Source organism: Carcharhinus amblyrhynchos, chromosome 25 (assembly GCF_965287045.1).
Source record: "Carcharhinus amblyrhynchos chromosome 25, sCarAmb.v2.hapA, whole genome shotgun sequence".
Lineage (NCBI taxonomy): Eukaryota > Metazoa > Chordata > Chondrichthyes > Carcharhiniformes > Carcharhinidae > Carcharhinus > Carcharhinus amblyrhynchos.
In genome coordinates, this window is record NC_137348.1 from 14,672,236 (window position 1) to 14,692,848 (window position 20,613).

The 20,613-nt window shown below is 44.9% G+C and overlaps 1 protein-coding gene across 1 annotated transcript in view; it reads left to right on the forward strand.

Annotated features, from left to right (window-relative positions):
• phf19 (PHD finger protein 19) overlaps nucleotides 1-18,403 on the forward strand; it is a 37,403-nt gene extending 19,000 nt beyond the window's left edge. Inside the window, exons 9-14 of the mRNA XM_080212480.1 lie at nucleotides 2,874-2,941; nucleotides 8,850-9,026; nucleotides 9,740-9,842; nucleotides 12,139-12,224; nucleotides 12,977-13,072; nucleotides 13,791-18,403. Of these exons, the coding sequence (XP_080068606.1) occupies nucleotides 2,874-2,941; nucleotides 8,850-9,026; nucleotides 9,740-9,842; nucleotides 12,139-12,224; nucleotides 12,977-13,072; nucleotides 13,791-14,118 (858 nt within the window). The 3' untranslated portion in view covers nucleotides 14,119-18,403. The remainder of the gene's footprint in view (nucleotides 1-2,873; nucleotides 2,942-8,849; nucleotides 9,027-9,739; nucleotides 9,843-12,138; nucleotides 12,225-12,976; nucleotides 13,073-13,790) is intronic.
• The last annotated feature ends 2,210 nt before the right edge of the window (nucleotides 18,404-20,613 follow it).

Below are 20,613 nucleotides of genomic sequence, written 5' to 3' on the forward strand. Positions count from 1 at the left end.
CATAAAATCAGAAAAGCAAACACTCAAATGTGACTTCCCGAAGAAATAAAAATCAGGAATACAATCAGACATATACCTTGATTTTTAGAACTGCAGAAAAGACATTCTTTGTTTTATGGTGATAAGGGTTTAATGTTTTTTTCCATAAAATGTACTTTATTCATAAAATGTCTGAAAAAAACATTTCAAATTGAATCATAGGAAAATGCAATGAAATTCACATTCTCTTCAGAGATCAAGCTGCACCCGGAGGTGTTTCAATACATTAATGAGATTGTTACAAACATTTCAATATTTTCATCACAGAGCACAATGCTGTTCAAATTTTACACAGTCACACAACACCAGCTTAAACTCCAACAGGTTTATTTGGAATCCAAGCTTCTGATGTGGTACTCCTTCGTCAGATGAGCTCCGAAAGCTCATGATTCCAAATAAACCCGTTGGACTTTAACCTGGTGTTGTGAGACTTCTTACTGTGTCCACCCCAGAACAAAGCTGACATCTCGACAGCGATTATTTATATATATATGAGGTGCTTCAACATTTGCATATATAGTCAAGGTTAAGCTTACAGTCCAAGGGGTTTTACAATGTTACTAGCCCCTCAGTCTATATTGGCTGAAAGGCTACACATTGGCCTTTCCCCATTAGGTCTTGGTGGCGGCTGCCACAAGCTTGAGTGATCCTGGACCTTGGAATGTGCCAGTCTGCAACACTTGGCCAAGTGCAATTGTTTGCACTGGAATCTCAACAAGTTCAATCAGAGAAAGAAATTTAACTGCTTTATTTACTAAAGACTCTTAAATTGATAATGATGAGACATTTTCCATCAGTAAGTCACTCTTGCGCTCGAGGAATTCCTTTAAGAACATAAGAACATAAGAAATAGGAGCAGGAGTAGGCCATCTAGCCCTTCGAGCCTGCCCTACCATTCAATAAGATCATGGCTGATCTGTCGTGGCTCAGTTCCACATTCCCGCCCTCTCCCCATAACCCTTAATCCCCTCTCTTATCAAAAACCCATCAACCCGTGTCTTAAAAATATTTAGCGAGGCAGCCTCCACCACTTCAACGGGCAGAGAATTCCAGAGATTCACCACCCTTTGAGTGAAGAAGTTCCTCCTCAACTCCGTTCTAAACCGCCCCCCCCCCCCTTTATCTTGAGGCTGTGCCCCCTAGTCCTACTGTCTTTTTTGAGCGGGAAGAGTCTCTCCACCTCTATCCTATCCATCCCATTCATCATCTTATACGTCTCAATGAGATCTCCCCTCATTCTTCTAAACTCTAACAAGTACAAGCCTAGTTTATTCAGCCTCTCCTCATAGCTCAACCCCCTCAACTCCAGTAGCAGCCTAGTAAACCTCCTCTGCACTCCCTCCAAGGCCAAAATATCTTTAAGTGAGCATCTTGACTGGATATCTTCTGCATATTTCCCCCTGGTCTTAATCATGGATGGGAAGTGTGGGGTTTGAAGAAATGGGCAAACTGTCTGGTCCCCAAGAGTTTACCTTTGTTCCCTCTGGGCAGGGAGAGAGGAATTGTGATTGTGGTAATGTACACCTCAATGGGGCAGCGTGGTGGCAAGGTGGTTAGCACTGCTGCTTCATAGTGCCAAGGACCCAGGTTTGATTCCCAGCTTGGGTCACTGTCTGTGTGAAGTTTGCATGTTTTCCCTGTGTCTGCATGGGTTTCCTCTGGGTGCTCCGGTTTCCTCTTGTATTCTGATAGACATGCTGGTTAGGTGCATTGGTCTGAACAGGCACTGGACTGTGGCGACTAGGGGAATTTCACAGTAACTTCATTGTAGTGTTAATGTAAGCCTTGTGACTAATAAATAAACTTTATAACACAAAACCTGATTAACAAAGACATAAAAATTAACTCAACAAAAGTCTTAGATACTGAAATCAGTTGCAAGATTCTCAATTTTTGAGCCTGAAAGTAAATAGGGGGTACAATAGAGATAGGAGGCCTAAGTTAAGCTCTGTGTAAGTGGGCAGGTTTCAACTGAGTTTAAGATCTCAGCTAGAGAGTATAGTCACAGAATCATGGAATACTACAGTGCAGAGGAGGCCCTTCGGCCCGTCGAGTTTCCACCAACACATGAAAGGTCCTGACCTGCCCACTTAATCCGATTTGCCAGCACTTGGCCCATAGCCTTCAATGTTATTGCATGCCAAGTTCTCATCCAGATACTTTTTAAAGGATGTGAGGCAACCCACCTCCACCACCCTCCCAGGCAGCGCATTCCAGACCGTCACCACCCTCTGGGTAAAAAGGTTTTTCCTCAAATCCCTAAACTTCCCACCCCCCTCTTTTAACTCGTGTTTCCTCGTAACTGACCCTTCAACTAAAGGGAACAGCTGCCTCCTGTCCATACCCCTCATAATCTTAAACACCCCAATCAGGTCACCCTTTCAGCCTTCTCTGCTCCAGATGATTCCTAGTGTAAAGGGAATAAGCTATGGGAAGAAATCCAGGCTTTTTACTGTTGGATCTTGATGGGTAATATCCCAACCTAGAGTGAAATTTAATCTCAGTCACCTGCATAAATTGAGTTTTCCATTTCTGAGCGAGCTCGTGAATCTAGCATGCAGAGTGAGAACAGTATATTCATCTCACTAGACAGAGCAAGGAAGCTGCTGAGACAAGATCCAAACGGTTAATAATTCTCTTCTCAGCTGTGGATCAAAAACATTTCTGGTCCATGTGAGATCTGGAGCATTTAAAAAAAAATCAATAATTTTTTGATTAAAAATAATCATCGACCCCCACCCCCCGTCTCTTTTCCAGATTAAAATCTCAAGAGATATTGTTGCTGAAATATTGCAGTGTTTCCGCATGGAATAATTATTCTTATTTCTCTTCAGTTGACAGAAATGACAATGCATGAACGGAAGCAGCATCTTCTCGATGCTTTAAACAGCTATAAAAGCCGGTGAGATGTTACCTTGTGTTTTATGGGTGGGACTTGGTGAAATTGCAAATGCCACATCTCCATTTGATGAGTTTCACGAGAGGCTTAGTGATGAGAATAATTTGTACATTCATGAGGGGGGTGGGGGGAGGCACTGCCTGTCACCCTCGGGTGCTAAATTTGCACCCCGCTCATGTTCGATATCTCTGTCTGCAGTACATGTAAAAGTTCAAAGTGAAAATGTGTTTTTGCTTTTCCTGAAGGGAAAAACATTCCAAAACTCCCAATGAAGATCGTACCTCATTTAAAAATCCTGCAATTGCTGTGCACAAACTTCACTTCCTGCACTCACCATTTTTGGTCATGTTTTTACACCATGATAGAATCCTACATTGCAGAAGGAGGCCATTTGGCCCATTGAGTCTGTACCGACCACAATCCCACCCAAGCCCTATCCCCATAACTCCTCCCATTTACCCTCGCTAATCCCCTTGACACTAAGGATCAATTAAGCATGGCCATTCCACCTAACCTGAAATCATTGGATTGTGGGAGGAAACTGGAGCACCCAAGGAAACTCACGCAGATATTGTAAGAATGTGAGGACTCCACGCAGAGAGTGACTCAAGCTGGGAATCGAATCCAGGTCCCTAGTGCTGTGAGGCAGCAGTGATGACCGCTGTACCACCCTGAATGGTTACGATCACTGAGGGAGGCCATTTGGACCCATCATATCTATGTTCCCTCTCTGCAAGAGCACCTCACTTAGTCCCACATTCTTGCAAGTCTTTCCTCTGGATAATTATTCAGTTCTCTTTTGAATCTGCCTCTGCCAGACTCTCAGCAGAACATTTCAGATCCTCAGCACTTGCTGTGCAAAAAGGTTTTCCTTGATGTCAGTGTTGTTTCTTTTGTCAATCACTCAAACTTCTCTTGCCCTGAATCCTTCCGCAAAAGGAACACTTTCTCCCTGTGTCTTTCACGATCTTGAACACTTCTGTCAAGTCTCCTCTTAATCTTCTCTTCTCCGTGGAAAACAGCCCAAGTTTCTCCAGGCCGTCCACGAAACTGAAGTTCCTCATCCCTGGAACCATTCTTGTAAATCTTTCCTGTCTGCTTCCACCTCTCTCCCTCCCTTCTCCAATAGCTTCACATCCTTCCTAATGCATCACACTTGGTGCCCAAAAATAATCCAGTTTTTAAAAAAATTCACTTGTGAGACATGGGCGTCACTGGCTAACCAGCATTTATTGGCCATCCCTAGTTGCCCAAGGGTAGTTGAGAGTCAATCACATCGCTGCGGTTAAGTTCAAACCGATGTTTCTAGCTTGTTTATCATAAAACTTCCTCACTTTTTAAAATTATTTTGAGCTTCACACCCCTATTTATAAAGTTCAGGTTCCCATTCAGTTTATGAACTGCTTTCCCAACCTGCCCTGCCACCTCTATTGATTTCTGCACTTATACCCCAGTTCCCTCCTGCGTCCTCTTTGGAATGGTGCTGCTTATTTTGTTTTTATTACCTTCCCTCGTTCTTCCTACCCAAATGATTCACTTCACACTTCTCTGCATTAAATTGCATCTGCCACTTGTCTGCCCATTTTACTGGCCTGTCAATGTCCCATTGAAGTTTAATACTTTCCCCCTCCCCATGTAACACTGAAAAATTCAAATATGGAATTCTCCAACAGGGTGGCACAGTGGTTAGTACTGCTACCTCCTAGCACCAGGGAGCCAGGTTCAATTCTGGCCTCGGATCACTGTCTGTGCCGGGTCTGCACACTCTCCCCATGTCTGTGTGGGTTTCCTCTGGGCGCTCTGGTTCCTCCCACAGTCCAAAGATGTGTGGGTTAGGTGGATTGGCCATGTGAAATTGCCCCTTAGTGTCAGGGGGACCAGCAGAGTAAATATATGGAGTTATGGGCTTGGGGCCTGGGTGGGATTGTTGTTGGTGCGGTCTTGATGGGCTGAATGGCATCTTTTTCCGCTGTAGGGATTCAGTGATAAACTGGTTCTCTGCTGCTGTATTTGCAAGTTACAACCACTAAGTGGCAATGTAGCTCTACAGTCCCCTGGTTGGGATGGGGGCCAGGGACTTTGCTGTCACTGGGGAAGAGGGAGAAATTGATTGAAACCTACAAAATTATAATGTTCTTATAAAGTACGTTAAAAACACAGAGGATGGAATTTTCCCCAAAAATGTGTTAATATGGGTGAGAAAAGATCCCAATTTTCCCACACTTTTGTCATTTTTTTGGGAAGGGGTGAGTTTTGCACAGGCTCTGAGGTGGCGGGACCTAAATGCTCTAGCAAGCCCAGTGTTAGAGACCGGATGCTGTTTTCAAAGTGTGCTCCAACCTCAAAGTGAAATTGAGGACTTCCTCCTTCACTTGTGGTCATTGAGACCTCCCCCCACCATCCCCAACTCACCGAAGGCACATCTCTCCCCTCCCCTCCCCTCCCCACTGTAGATCGCCAGTATTGGGACATTCCCAATGGGTCCCACTTCACGGTCCAGTCCCTTCGTGCTCCACCTCCTTGGCACTGTCCCTGATGCCCTGGCAGTGCCATGCCAAGTTGGCAGTGTCCAATGGGTACGGCCCAGCCACGTCCCCAACTACCCAGGGGCTTCAGTGGCCTCTGAGCCCCCCCCCACCCCCCCAGCAGTGTGGCCACCATGGCTGGTCTCTGCTTATGGAGACCAGTAGCGGTTCTCGGGTGTTCTCGCCGTGCCAAGGATCGGAAAATCCCAGGGAGCAGGGAGAATCCGACCTCAAACTGATTTGGTGTACGTTCACCTGTTATCCCAGAGTAAGTCCAGGAGCGGTGGCTGGGAGGATCACAGTGGGATTTCGCACTGGTGGTGAAGGTGCTAGGCCCCTCTCCTGCCATTCTCCAACCCCACTCTGTGCTAACGCAATCTGTGCCAAACCATGGCCAGATTTTCATATTTCTATAAATAAGTGAAATTTAATAATTATATAACACTGTTCTGCTTTATTGTTGTTTTCTTTTTGTTGGTGCCCGTTTTTAAAGTTCACACTTCAAAAACAGCGTCTGGTCTCTGCGATGCTGGGCTTGCTAGAGTATTTAGGTCCCGCCATCTCAGAGCCTATGCAAAACTCATCCCTTCCCAAAAAATGACAGTAAATTTCAGGGGCCAAAATGGGGTCACATCAGGAACACACTTGGGGAAACACTGGCCGGAATTCTCCCATCCCTGGAATTTTAGCGGGTGTGTGTTGCCGACAATGTGAAACCCCCATTGACAGTAAGAGGTGAATTTCTGTCTTTTAGACGACAGCAGTCAGAGAATTCCACCCACCATTTAATCCAAAAAGTAAGATTTAAAAGCACCCTAGTGTTGAGAAAGGCTCCGTTGAATCTTGCTTGGGAGTGCTTGATGTTGAGACCACCAGTCTCATATTGGCACAGTTTTTTATATAGTTTATCCCTGGGGCAGTTTCTGCATTTCCTCCTAAAAATATGTTAAGACTTTTTTTTTTGCCAGAGTCGTTTACCTTGCAATATTTCTTCCATTATTATTCTTAACTGTACAACATTAATGTAAAATCACACTTCTGATTGATCGGGCAACTGCAAATATTCAATTAATCACCCACTCGGTGGAAGATGTCATGGGGGAGATGATCAGTTATCACCGTCCTAATGTACATCAGCTAGCTTCCTTCACATTCCCGGCACATTGTTGCTGTTGAACCAAATTTACCAGCCTGCCGTTTAAAAACAATTCTGAGTCCAAGTCTCTGGGGGAATTTTGTCTTTATTTTACCCCAGCGACCGATGTGAGGATATGGATGGAAAGGGACAAATTAAATTCCAGCAAATATCATCTCGATGCCACATGAATAATTTATAAAAGATAACTTTTAAATGAGAAAAATCTTACTCCAAGAGCTTCAAATAAAATACCAGCCAGGACCCTCACTCGGTGACTTACAGTCACTACACTTCACCTTGTTGTATTTTTTAATATTCATCCTTGTGATGTGACCATCTCTGATAAAACTGGCATTTATTTCTCCCACTATTGCTAAAGCACTCACCTCCCCTTCGCAGACAAAACAGAACCAAATAATGCACCATTTAATAAGGAAAGGAATGTTTTATTATAAACCAGATTCATGTTTTAGAAAAACAACACTTGACTTTTTCCCCTCTGTATGTTTTTGCTGGCCACTTCATGGTCCAGGAAACCAGCCCAGGTTGGAACGAGGTACCCAAACTGACAGGAGAATAATTGGCCATTTTTTTTTTAATATTCCTTCATGGGACATGGGTTAGCCAGCATTTACTTACTGCCTATCCCGAGTTGCCTGAGGACAGTTGAGAGTCAGTCACATTGCTGTGGCTCTGGAGTCACATGTAGGCCAGACCAGGTAAAGACAGCAGATTTCTGTTCCCTAAAGGACGCTAGTGAACCAGATGGGCTTTTACGACAATGGTTTCATGGTCATCAGTAGATTCTGAATTCCAGACTTTTTTTATTGAATTCAAATTCCACCACCTGCCGTGGCGGGATTCAAACCTGGGTCCCCAGAACATTAGCTGAGTTACTAGATTAATAGTCCACCGATAATACCACAAGGCTATCATCTCCCCCGATACCCTACTAGCTGCTTTACTTGAACTTTGTAATCTGGGACTGGTGGCACCGTGCTTGTTTAATCTGCCTGTGAGATTGACAATTGTTTTCCCAGCTCTGTGCCCATCAACAATCTCAAACTCCCCAGTGTAGCCGTGCTTCACCGTCACAGTCAGGAATCCCTCAATCACCCTGGAGCACAGTCAGATGAGAACCTGCTGCTTTCCATATTTCTCTGCATTCTTGATGCCTCTCGGGGGACGGGGGAGAATATTGATGCGCACTGTGGTACCGCTCCATTAATGTGGCAAAAGAGAAGGAAGCTCAGGCCCACGGTGGCTGAAAATCAGTGAGAATTAGGAGATAGGGAGGGGCTGGCGTGCATGCCAAAACCCCGGAATGATGGGAAACCTTGCTGGAAGTTTGGGGCTTCAACAGCTGGAGGCTATTTTCACAATGAATATCTGGCAGTGAAAGGGGAGATTGTCCATCTGTCACCCACTCACGGTTTCTGGGTGTACCTTGTGAAGTTGAGCTCATCCTTAGTGGGAAGACATTTAGTGAACTGGATCACATCCAGATTGAGTCCACACCTGTCACATAACAAATTGCTGACAGTTTTTGCTTCCATGAGAAGGTGTGAGTTTGAAGTTGGGTGGGTGAGTCTCCAAAAATGGAGAAGGAGAGGAAGAAAATCTACTGGTTAGACTCCTGGACCTCTCTTGTGGGTGTTGATGGAGAGACATTCTAAACAGCCATGGGACAAACCTCCAGACTGGCCTTACAGTTAGAGAAAGAGTTGTGGTATTTACAAAAGGGAAGAAAGATACATTTTTATTGATTCAAAAGCTTCGATTTAATTATCATAGAATCATGGGATCCTTACTGTGCAGAAGGAGGCCATTTGGCCCATCAAGTCTGCACCAACAGCAATCCCACCCAGGCCCTCTCCCCATTTACCCAGCTAATCCCGCCAACCTACACATCCCGGGACACTGAGGGGCAATTTTGCACGGTCAATCAACCTAACCCACACATCTTTGGAGTTATATTAAAGGGCTGTGAGTTCAACCATCTGCTCGGCCCACCTTTCCTATTCAGCATTTAACATTCTCCTTACTGTCGCAAAGAATTCCATGAGGTTCATCCACATGAGAAGTGCAACAATTTCTCAGTGATACAACTCCCAACATCAATCCTCAGGGATTTAATGTTGAAAGGGTGTAGTGTCATGATGTGCATTGGAGGCTAATGACTGAACCAAAGGGAACCTTCGATCATGCTAATAAAACAACCTTGATGTACTTATCTTTTATGTTAAAGGTTTGTTTGTGGTAAAGAAATTAAAAAGAAAAAATGTATTTTTCGTCTCCGTACTCGAGTACCCCCAGTTCCTCCAAACATCGTTTTGCCAGAGAATATTGGTCAATTGACTGATAATGGTTCCAACGAGATCAAGAGGAGAGGAAAAAACATGTTAGTGTTTGCGCCAAAGTATGGGTATGTATTGAGCATGTTTACGGACTCACACCGCTGGCTATGTGGCCCGTTAATCCAGTGAATACTTCAGTTTGATGGAAGTTTACAGTAAATGCTCAGTGTCTGTAGTTATATGAATGTCACACCCGTGGATGCAGAAATCTCATGGCACAGTGGGTAATCTTCCTGCCTCCGACCCAGAATCGATTCCATTTATTTTTATTTATTCAGTTTATTTGTTATTTTGTAAATTGAGTTTGTGTCTTTATATGCCCTGTTTGTGAACAGAACTCCTGCTTACCTGATGAAGGGGCAGCACTTCAAAAGCTAGTGGCTTTTGCTACCAGATAAACTGGTTGGACTTTAACCTGGTGCTGTGAGTCTTCTCACTGTGTCTGACCCAGAAACTCAGGGTTCAAGTCCCACCTCAGGACTTGATGGCGATGGAAGGTGTACTCAATCTTATCAGCGTGTAAATCCTTCCAGTAAGCCTGAAGGCAGGCAGTAAGAGTGGGAGACTTTGGTCAGCCGTGCCACAGAAGGTAACGTCAAACCACTGCAATACTTTGCCAATGTAATCATGGAATTCCATGGAGGTCACCCCCAGTGCCCTCTTAGGGCATGGGATCTGAAGGAGCAGGAATAACTGTTTAGACTGACTCGATTGTTTATGAGAGCCTGTCTGGATCTCAACCTGGTTTAATTGCCTTTGATTCTTGCTTGCTATGTAACAGTCCCTTGCCAGAAGTGCCTCAACCTCGCAGGCGAAGACTCCCATTGAAAAGGGGAACGAAGAGCAGAAAATCAAACTGGTTTCTGCAGGATGCAGTTCCAGAGGTTAGTTACACCCACGCCCCCCCCACCACCACCTCCACCTTCTGCTTCAGCTGTGAATTGTAAAGCCCCCTGTAAGACAGTCTGTATCATAACCAGTAAAAGAAACACATTATTCTGCTCCAAAACCAACTTCCTGAGTAATCCGGGATGCAGTGCAGGAATGCTGGTGACCCAAACAACCTGGAGTATGTAACAATGCATTGGTCATCAAAAGACACAGGGAGAGAATTCTCCAGCCGTTCTCACCAGGGTTTTCCAGTCCCGATGGCAGTGCTTCCCCCTCCCACGGGTTTCCTAGTGGCCTGGGGGTGACATCAATGGCAAATCCCATTGACTGCGGTGAGACCGGAGACACTCGCTGCTAGCGAATGGGATGCTGCCTCCTGCCACCGAGAAACACGTGGCTGGGAGGCCTGAGAAATCCCCCCCTCCGTGGGCTGGAATGTTTCAGTCTCGCGTGCCCCGCTACCACTGCCAGGGAGATGGAGAATTTGGCACTCAGCCAAATCTCCATTCCCAGCCGCGGGCGAGTTTGGAGCATCCCGGCTCCAGGCAAGGCCAGAGCATCCCAGCCGCGGGTGAGGCCGGAGAATCCCAGCCATAGGATTTGTTTGGGTAGGTCTTATGAGGAAAGGTTGAGGGAGCTGGCGCTTTTCTCTTTAGAGCAGAGGAGGATGAGAGGTGACTTAATAGAGGTTTATAAAATGATGAGGGGGATAGATAGAGTGGATGGGCAGAGACTATTTCCTCAGGTGAATGTAGCTGTTACTAGGGGGCATAACTTTTAAGGTTCATGGTGGGAGATATAGGAGGGATGTCCGAGGTAGGCTCTTCATTCAGAGAGTGGTTGGGGTGTAGAATGCACTGCTTGCTGTGATAGTGGAGTCGACACTTTAGAAACTTTCAAGCGGTTATTGGATAGGCACATGGAGCACACCAGAATGATAGGGAGTGGGATAGCTTGATCTTGGGTTCGGACATAACTCGGCACAACATCAAGGGCCGAAGGGCCTGTACTGTGCTGTACTGTTCTATGTAAAGAACGCAAAGGAGATTTCCCAGCACTTAAATTATGTTGAGGGAAGATGAGATTGCCCTTTGTACAGCTCGAGAGGCCGAGGGGAGATTTAATAAAGGTGTTTGAGGGTTTTTGATAGAGTAAATCAGATAAAAATTATTCCACTGGAGGATGGGTCAGTAACCAGAGGGCAGAGATCTTAAAAACTGAGCAATGCGCTGCCTGACAGGGTGATGGATTCATAATTAAACAGTAACTTTCCAAAGAGATTGTTTGTTTGAAAAGGGAAAATGAGTGGGGCTGTGGGGAAAGGGTGGGGCCGCAGGAGAAAGGCAGGGGTGTGTGGGGAAAGGGCAGGGCTGTGGGGTAAGAGTGGGGGCTAATGGGGGGAAAGGTGGGGGCTAGTGGGACTTTGGAAGAGAAGATTCGCCATGGCTCCTTCAACAACACCTTCCAAACACACAACCACTACCATCTAGAGGGATGAGGACAGCAGTACACTGGAGCACCACCACCTGCAAATTCCTCTCTGAGACATGCACCATTCTGACTTGGAACTATATCGCCATTCCTTCGCTGTTGTTGGGTTAAAATCCAGGAATTTGCTCTCTAACAACAGAGTGTACTGATATCACACGGACTGCAATGGTTCAAGATGGCAGTTCTGCTATCATGTGACTCTCTACATCATACTGTGGGTGGTTCTGTTCTCCAGTCCCACCTTAACCTATACTCTGTCAAACGCTCTTACACTAGATTTCCTCCCCCTCCCAAGTCCTTATCTAAATACATTTACAATATAACCTTTACTTGTTACCCTTTGTCCCCTACCTCAAATCTCTGACATTATAAATTCTGATGGTCTGGATGCTTGACACTTTGGGAGGAAACTGGACCCCCTGGAGGAAACTCATGCAGACTCCACACAGCCACTAACCCAAGCCAGGAATCAAACCCAGGTCCCTGGCACTGTGAGGCAATAGTGCTAACCACTGTGCCACAGTGCTGCCCATGTGACTCTGCATTATACTGCAGACTGTACTGTTCCCTCGTCCCACCTTAACCCTGCTCTGTCTTATCCTACACAAACTAAAATTCCTCACCCATTGCACCAAAACCTGGCCATTCCTTTCATTGTAGGATGATGTAGGCAAAGTAACGCATGACATCCAACATTCAAATATTTCCCGATGATAAGGTGTTTAATGAGTGAGTGAATTATAATAATTTGCAAGTAACATTCTAATTGTTCATCATTTTACTTTCCTCCAACCATAGAATGATTTCTCAACCGCTGAAAATACCAGCTACTATTTGGCAAACATTTTTGATTTCACCGTGGATGACATTCAGAGTTTGAAAAGGTGAGTGGGGTCCTGCCTTTGAGTTGCATGTTGTAAATAGTCTCAGGATGTGCGAGCTGTGTCAGAGCAGGTCAGACATCTGTAAGGATGGGCTGAATGGTGCTCCCTGCCCTTGAGCCTCCCTTGAAAGTTGTGGACAGCACGGTTGCACAGTGGTTAGCACTGCTGCCTCCCAGCGCCAGGGACCCGGGTTCAATTCTGGCCTCGGATGACTGTCTGTGTGGAGTTTGCACTCTCTCCCCGCGTCTGTTTGCGTTTCCTCCGGGTGCTCCAGTTTCTTCGCGCACTCCACAGATGTGCAGGTTAGGTGGATTTTCCGTGCTAAATTGCCACTTGGTGTCCCAAAAACGTGTAGGTTAGGGTGATTAACAGGGTAAATACTTGGGGTTACAGGGAACAGGTCTGGCTGGGATTACGTGGGGTTACAAGGATAGGGGCCTGGGTGGGATTGTTGTCGATGCAGACTTGATGGGCCAAATGGCCTCCTTCTGCACAGTAGGGATTTAATGATTCTATGAAGCTCAGCGAAAGGTGGGAGACACCTGGTGATAACAGATTCTAGCCTCTGCACAGCAGCGTTAAACTGGCTGCAAGGAGCAGCTGCAGACACAAACCCATTTGATGCTCAAGTTCCAGCCTGGTTGGACTCCGACATGCCTCACCTTCTCTGCCCTCCTCAAAAACTCTGTCAGGCATGATTGTCCCTTCTCCCTGGAGATTTTAGATCTGTCTCTTTTTTAACCTGTTTTCAGTGATCGCTCTGAGGGGACTTTTAATTCTGATCTGGACTCAACTGACGCAGCAAGCACATCCGGTTCTGCTTCCACCAGCTTGTCCTGTGACTCTCTGTAAGTTTTGTTTCACGATTAATTATGTAAACGTGTAGAGTCTGCCTAATGTTACTGTCCAGCTACAGAAAGATCCATCCTGACCCACACAATACAGGCAGTGAGAATGTTTTTCACAGAAAGATGGCACATCTTTCATTAAAGCTTAGGCAGAATTGTGTCATAAAAACATTCTTCCTACAATTCTGCAGATCTTATGAGGGGCAGCACAGTGGCATAGTGGTTAACACTGCTGCCCCTCAGCACCAGGGACCCGGGTTCACTTCCGGCCTTGGGTCACTGTCTGTGTGGATTTTGCACGTTCTCCTCGTTTCTGTGTGGGTTTCCTCCGGGGTGCTCCGGCTTCCTCCCACGGTCCAAAGGTGTGCAGGTTAGGTGGATTGGCCGTTCTACGTTGCCCCATGATGTGTGAGTTAGATGGATTAGCCATGGGGAATGTGTGGGTTTATGGGGATACGGTGGGGGAGAGGGTCTGGGTAAGATACTCTGCCAGAAAGTCAGTGCAGACTCGATGGGCCAAATGGCCTTTGCTACGCTGTAGGAGTTCTGTGAAAGAAGCAAACTATTGCAGATGCTGAAAATCTGAATTAGAAAATAAATACTGGGAATGCTGAGCAGTTCAGGCAGCGTCTGTGGAAGGAGAGGAACATTTTCCGTGACCTCACCAATATTGTTATTTATTATCTTGACTTGTTCTGTTTAATTTTCTTGCTCTTAGAAAGACAATGGGGAGTCGTAAAAGAAAGGCACCAATAGAATATTCACTGAACAGCAAAAACCAACAGAGGGAAGGCATTGATGACCCAGTGAATGGGGTGGATCAGACTGATCAGTGCATGGATAATAATTACATTAACGGCCACACCTTTAACAACATGAGTGACGATGACACCACCTTGTCCCATCTTAAATCCTCGATCACAAATTATTTTGGTGCTGCAGGAAGGCTGGCGTGTGGCGAAAAGTTCCAGGTGCTTGCCCGGAGGCTGACTCTGGATGGCAATGTGCAGTATCTGGTAGAATGGGAAGGTGCCACTCCCTATTGAAGAACAAATGGGAACTGCCCCTCAGTGACCAGAGGAAGCCTGGACTGGAAACCTGGTGTCTGCAGTTGTTTTTTTTTTAAAAAAAATCAAAGCAAACTACAGTGGAGCTTTCTTATTTAAAACATTAAATCAAAGACTTGAGATCGCCTTAGCTGCCAGCTGTACTAATACAACTTCCTTTAAAAAATGTAGGTGGGATCTTCTGCTGCTGGTGGTAGCTCGAGTACATAGTAAAGATCCAACTGAAGAACATTCCAGTGGCCCTGAATGAGGGCTGCACCTGCTTTATTCAGCTGTGCAGATAACCTGATGTGGAAACATCATCAATGGAATGATCTTTCTCATTACGAGGAGGATGCGGAGCGTATGTAGAAGTTATTGAATGGTGGAGCAGGCTTGAGGGACTGTGCGCTCCATTCTGCTGCTCTTATTTCTTAGGCTCTTGTGTTTATTTTTGACTGGGTTGCTGGTGTTGATGTCAGTGGCCAATGAGTGAGTTTGTGGTCATGAAAGTCTTATTTAAATCATGATTTGCAGGAGTTTTTCTGCTCTGGGTGAGGGAGACAGCTCGTTTAGTTTTAAGTGACTGAAGAGCCAAGTCGAGATGTGAAAGTTGTGATTGTAAGTTTCGATTTCGCAGATTTTAAACTGCAACGTTGGATGCTGCGGTGAATGGAAATGGCGTATACTGAGAATGGTTTATCATAAAGTGGGATTAAGTTTTCGCAAAAGTTGATCTTAAGTAGAGCCCACTGTATCTGCTGCATACCTAACTCTCTCTACTGATCCATTTTCATAACATGACTCTGCTTTAGAATTATGCCAGCTGATAGTGCAGCCAGTTGCTATGTAACTGATGGGACCACAGCTAGCTAGCTTTTTGAAAAAGTTTGTACTTTTGCATTTGTTGGCCTCTACTGCTTAAACCTTCCTTTCAGCCAGCTTTGCTAAAAGTTTTATTTTTGGCAAAAAAGGAACCCTTGTTTATCAGATGGAAGTCAATCTGTCTGCCAAGGGCACATCCAGCTTCTGCAGATGAGGCGATACATAGATTTGTTGCTGCTGCATGTTACCTGCTTCTGTGGGTACTGACAAGTTCCTTTATTGGAACTGGAATTTCCAAGATAGAGAATATATAGAACCCTGCTTGAGAGAATGTGAATTGACAAATATTTAAGCTGCTGCTTTTGCTCCGTGGGTCTGTCTTATTTGTACAGACTTCACGTGCTTTGCCATCTTTACCCTCCCTTCAGAGTTAGCTTGATATACCCATGCCAAATGTAACCAGGCTAAAACCTTTTCTTTTTACTGCCAGGGTAATGACCGTAACATTGTGTGCGGGCCACACACTGTTAGATTCTTCCTTCTGTCACCCTCATTTGGTTGCCGTAAATTGGGATTTTGTTCTGTCATTTCCCTGTTTCTCGAAGGATTTCATGTTGTTTCTGTTGTTTAGCGGGCACTTTAACTTTTGCGTTGGATTTTCAGCAGACCTTGACACCTTTATCAAGTGTCCTGACCCTCCAACATTCTGTAAACCTAAAGGAGAATGGAGGCCTGGCAGAGTACATCAAATATTTCAGCTTACTAAGACCATGAAGTCTGAATTTTCAAACGTTCAGGGGCCACTTTACCCAGTCCGTTGGTTAGAGAACAAACTGGACGGTCAACCACTCTCCCTTTCCAAAGTGAGTGTCAACACGCTATCCGAATCCGGAAAGCATCTCGAGGGACAACATTTTTCAAGGCCTTTGGAGAAGAACTTGGAGACAGTAAAGTTGGCAAAATGTACGGCATGAGGTGCTTTGCCCAGGGCTTCTCATTACATTGCCATTTTGCCAATGTGGCCCACCTGCCCAGAATCCAATTGAGCAACTTAAGTGGCCAATTAAGCACTTCTTGCTGCCTCCATTGCCATTTTACCAGCACGCCAGTGGGTACTGTCATAAGAGTCATAAAATTCCTACAGTGCGAAAGGACACTATTCGGCCCATTTGAGCCAACGTTGACAACAATCCCACCCCGGCCCTGACCCCGGAACCCCACAAATTTAGCTTGCTAATCCCCCCCACAGTAAGGGTCAACTTAGCATGGCCAATCAATCTAACCTACACACCTTTGGACTGTGGGAGGAAACTGGAGCACCCAGAGGAAACCCATGCAGACATGGGGAGAACGTGCAAACCACATATTCACCCAAGGCCGGGATTGAAACTGGATTCTTGGCGCTGTGAGACAGAAGTGCCACCATACCACCTCTATTGGGTGAGAAACAAGTCAGGTAAACCCTGACAGACACTAAGGGTGGGGTGCCTTTTTGGGCACTTGTTGGCCCACAAAGGAATGCCCTATCTGCAGTCACCATTGCCGTGCATTGGTGTTGCAATGCCCTCAGTGACCACAACCCCTCCCACTCACCAGAACCAGCCTGAAGGACCCTGAAACTTCCAGACCCCACTTCCTGTGTTCGGAAACTTTCAGGAACCATCTGATCTTGCAGCCTCTTCTTCCAGATGTAATTCCAGCAGTGGCCACTCAATTATTCCCCCCCCCCGCCCCCTCACCTCCAGCCCTGGCAACAGCATTCCTGCCTTGTCCAAAAAAATTCCGACTGTGATCTCAGAACTGTCCTCAGCTAATCCAGCAAGATTCCCAAGGTAACTATCGGGAGCAAGAATTTCTATCGATCGCTTTAGTTTTACTCCCCCCAGACTGGTCCCAGATTCCAAAACCAAATCTAACATTCCTGACAGCCAACCTTGGTGGAGATCAGCACAGAAGCAAGGATCAAGCCTGGGACTTTCCTCTTCTGCTTGGCTCAGCTCCAACTATCTATGCACTTACTAACCGAGCACTCATAAAAATCTAAAAATACTTTAATAATTCACTTCTGCAGGAAGGCAAAGAATTATCCACTTTGAAAGCTATAGAGATTCTGTTTGTGCTCCAAGGTTGAGCTTTAATCTATCCAAATGTACCAACCTGGTATTGTGAATGAAATGCTTGGACATTGGATACTTTAGTTGCAATGGATAATCAAAGTGTGTGATTGATATTGTCGCGGTTAAGTGTTGCTGGAGCTGTCATGGTCCAATAGCAATTTAAATGTGAAAATGAGCTCTTTTCAGATAATTCTCAAACAAAATTAGTCTCTTGTAGCCACATTAAAGATGTCAGTGAATTGTATCTTCTCTCAATGAATGCCAAAGGTATTTTTATTGTGAGAAATATAGCTCTTTCTCTGATTTATCCTGTGTGGGATTGAAATTGACAGGGAAGATTATTCACTCAAATCATGTGCTCAGGAAAACTGGCAACTTGATTGAGTGGGATCAAAATATGCTGTTCTTAAACACCCCCTGCTTTAAATCTTTAAGGGAGACAGATCACCTTTTTTATTTCGATTTATGGCAATAAAAAAAGCACAATATTTCAAGTGGTTTTTTTCATGTGTGCAATATGGAGAATAATTTAGTGGTGATTTTAGGCTCCGCTAAATAGACCCGGCCCGTGCCAAAGACTTTGGGGCTTTTTGTGGCTTTGTTTTCCAATGGACAAAGCTGTTACAAAATTGAGAAGGGAGAGGAACTCACCTTGGTAAAGGAGCAAGAGATAGTGAATTATCAGTCAGAGTAACACTCTCCAATTTGTTTTTCATCAGTTGGGAGTGATGGAAAATGGGCAGCCTGTTTGCTATCTGCAATTTTGCGCTATGACCCAAGGTGTCTAATGAACATGAAAGGCTCATCCATCCATCAATAACTACCAAGTAGGAATTTTTACCATTGAACTCACACACATGGGGAAGACCCTGAACTTTCTATGCCTATTTTACAGGCATACATGTGGGTGCAAAAAAAGAGCCAATATCTGGAACTAGTGGCCCTGAACCTCCAAAGACCCTGGCAAAATATGATCCAATAATGGCACTCTGAGAGGTCACCATTACAACAGTTAGACCCTTTGCAGGTGTTAATGAGGGACTTGTGTGCAGCCCTACGGAGGAACCAGGCATCTGCTCACGATTCTTTCGCAGTTATTGAAGCCTAATCATTGGCTGACAATGGAAGGTAATTTTATTCAATAAAAGTTTCCAAAAACATTGTTCTGAAGTCAGGCAAAGCAAGTTTGAAATCCTGCTGTTGTATTAAACCTGTCCCTACTCCAGGATCCAGCCAGAATGAGATCTGAGCCAGTCAAAGGCTGGCTTGTTTCTCCCTGTCCATCTGCCTCTACCAGCTGAAATAAAACCTACCCAACAGACAGCAATTCACTTACTAAGTTACATCCATGTCAGCTGCGGTGAGCTATTCAAAGCTTTTCACAGCTTCTGTAAGTTGAAGGTTTTACACTGATGGTATCACTTGACTGACGCTCAGTTCTGGTTGAAAACAGGTGAAAAATCCCATTACTGTGGCTAGAAAATGCATAGTCTGTTTCATGAATTTCCTTTAAATACACTTTGCTGAGATAATCTTTATAAGGGGGGGAAGAAAGAATTGAGTTGCAAATATCAATATTATTTCAGAAACTTTTTGTGTAAAGTCTTGCTGTAATTTGTTCAATCAACTTTTCACTTCCAGTTTATTTCGTCATTGTAATGTTCCAGCGATTGCTCTGTGCTCTGATCAGTCACTGACTAGACTTGAAAGGCTCTAACTTTCAAAGTTGGTACAGAACCATGAGTGGGAGTACTGGAGGGAAACTGAGTATGAATTATGCTTAGATCTGTACCAGGTCTTCACCCATGTAATGCATCTTTCAGTCCTCTGCCCTCCCAGCATTGTTGACTATTTTTTCCCTTTATTCTTTCATGGGATGTGGATGTCACTGGCAAGACAAGCATTTGTTGTTAGCAGCAGTGTGTACCATCTAGAAGATGCACTGCAGCAATTCACCAAAGATCCTTTGACAGCCCCGTTCCAAACCCACAACCACTTCCGTCTGGAAGGACAAGGGCAGCAGATAAATGGGAACACCACCACCTGCAGGTTCCCCTCCAAGCCACTCACCTGACTTGGAAGTATATCGCCGTTCCTTCGCTATCGCTGGGTCAAAATCCTGGAATTCCCTCCCTAACGGCATTGTGGGTCAACCCACAGCACGTGGACTGCAGCGATGCAAGAAGGCAGCTCACCACCACCTTCTCAAGGGTGACTAGGGATGGGAAATAAATACCGGTCAGCCACCTTCCACAAATGAATAAAAAAAAGTCCCTAATTGCCATTGTGTTGTGGGTGGGGCCATTTCAGTGAGTGCGTTGCTGTGGGTCTGGAGTCACATCACCTGGAGACCCTGGTCATGAGTGAACTGGATGGACTTTTACAACAATCAGTGATGGTTGTCATGGTCACCGATACTGAGACCAGATTTACGAATTGAATTTAAATTTTACCAGTTGTCATGGTTTGATTTGAACCCATTAATCTGGACATCTGGATGACTAGACCAGAGACACCATAATTTTCCCCTCCCTCCCCGCAACAAGTCTGACATGACAATCTTCATAAGAATGTTGCCTGCACAATGTGATTTGTGTAACCAGTAGAGGTTCGACAGTATTACTTTAATATTGTACATTTGTAAGCAAGCACAATTACCCTTTACTTCTAACGTAACATGTACTCTTCACTATGCAGTCAGTATTCTTTACTGTATTATCCAGCTATGCAAAACAATTGACAATAAATCCTTGGGTTAAGTTGTTCTGTGCTTTTGTCACTTTTCTCACTTGTGATCACTTTCCTAGAAATGTGTACAAAATTATAATTTTAAAAGCAATATGAATTCAGTACTTATCACTACTGTGCAGAAAGAAGTTATCTGGCCCAACAGGCCTGCACTAACAACAATCCCACCCAGGCCCAATCCCCATAAACCTCACATATTTACCCTGCTGGTTCCCCTGATACAAAGGGGCAATTTTAACATGGGAATCAACCTAACCAGCACGTCTTTCAGACTGTGGGAAGAAACCGGAGCTCCTGGTGAAAACCTACACAGACACTGGGAGAACATGCAAACTTCACACACACAGTCACCCAAAGCCACAATTGAACCTGCATCCCTGGCGCTGTGAGGTAGCAGTGCTAATCACTGTGCTACCCGGCCATCTTTCCAGCAGTTCCCTACTACTCTCCAAAGGAGAAAACTGTGTGTGTGAAAGTATCAATTCTAACATCATGTCTCCCCCTCTTCTTACAGTGCTCCCTAGGTGGCAGGAGCTTGGCCTTAGAGGACATTCCTGTTGACCTCTGTTTATATCATACAGTTTTCTGTAGAAAGCTCTTTTTTTAAAAAAAATTACCCAATCATTCTGCCCACACTTTGATTAAAATCTAAGATTTGTGTCAATTTCATTATCCCATTCAGGAATATATATTGTCCAGCTATTTTGTCAAAGGTTTTCATCTTGCACTCATCAGGATAGTCATAAGAATTTTTATTTGATTTATTATTGTCACATATATTAGTATGCAGTGAAAAGTATTGTTT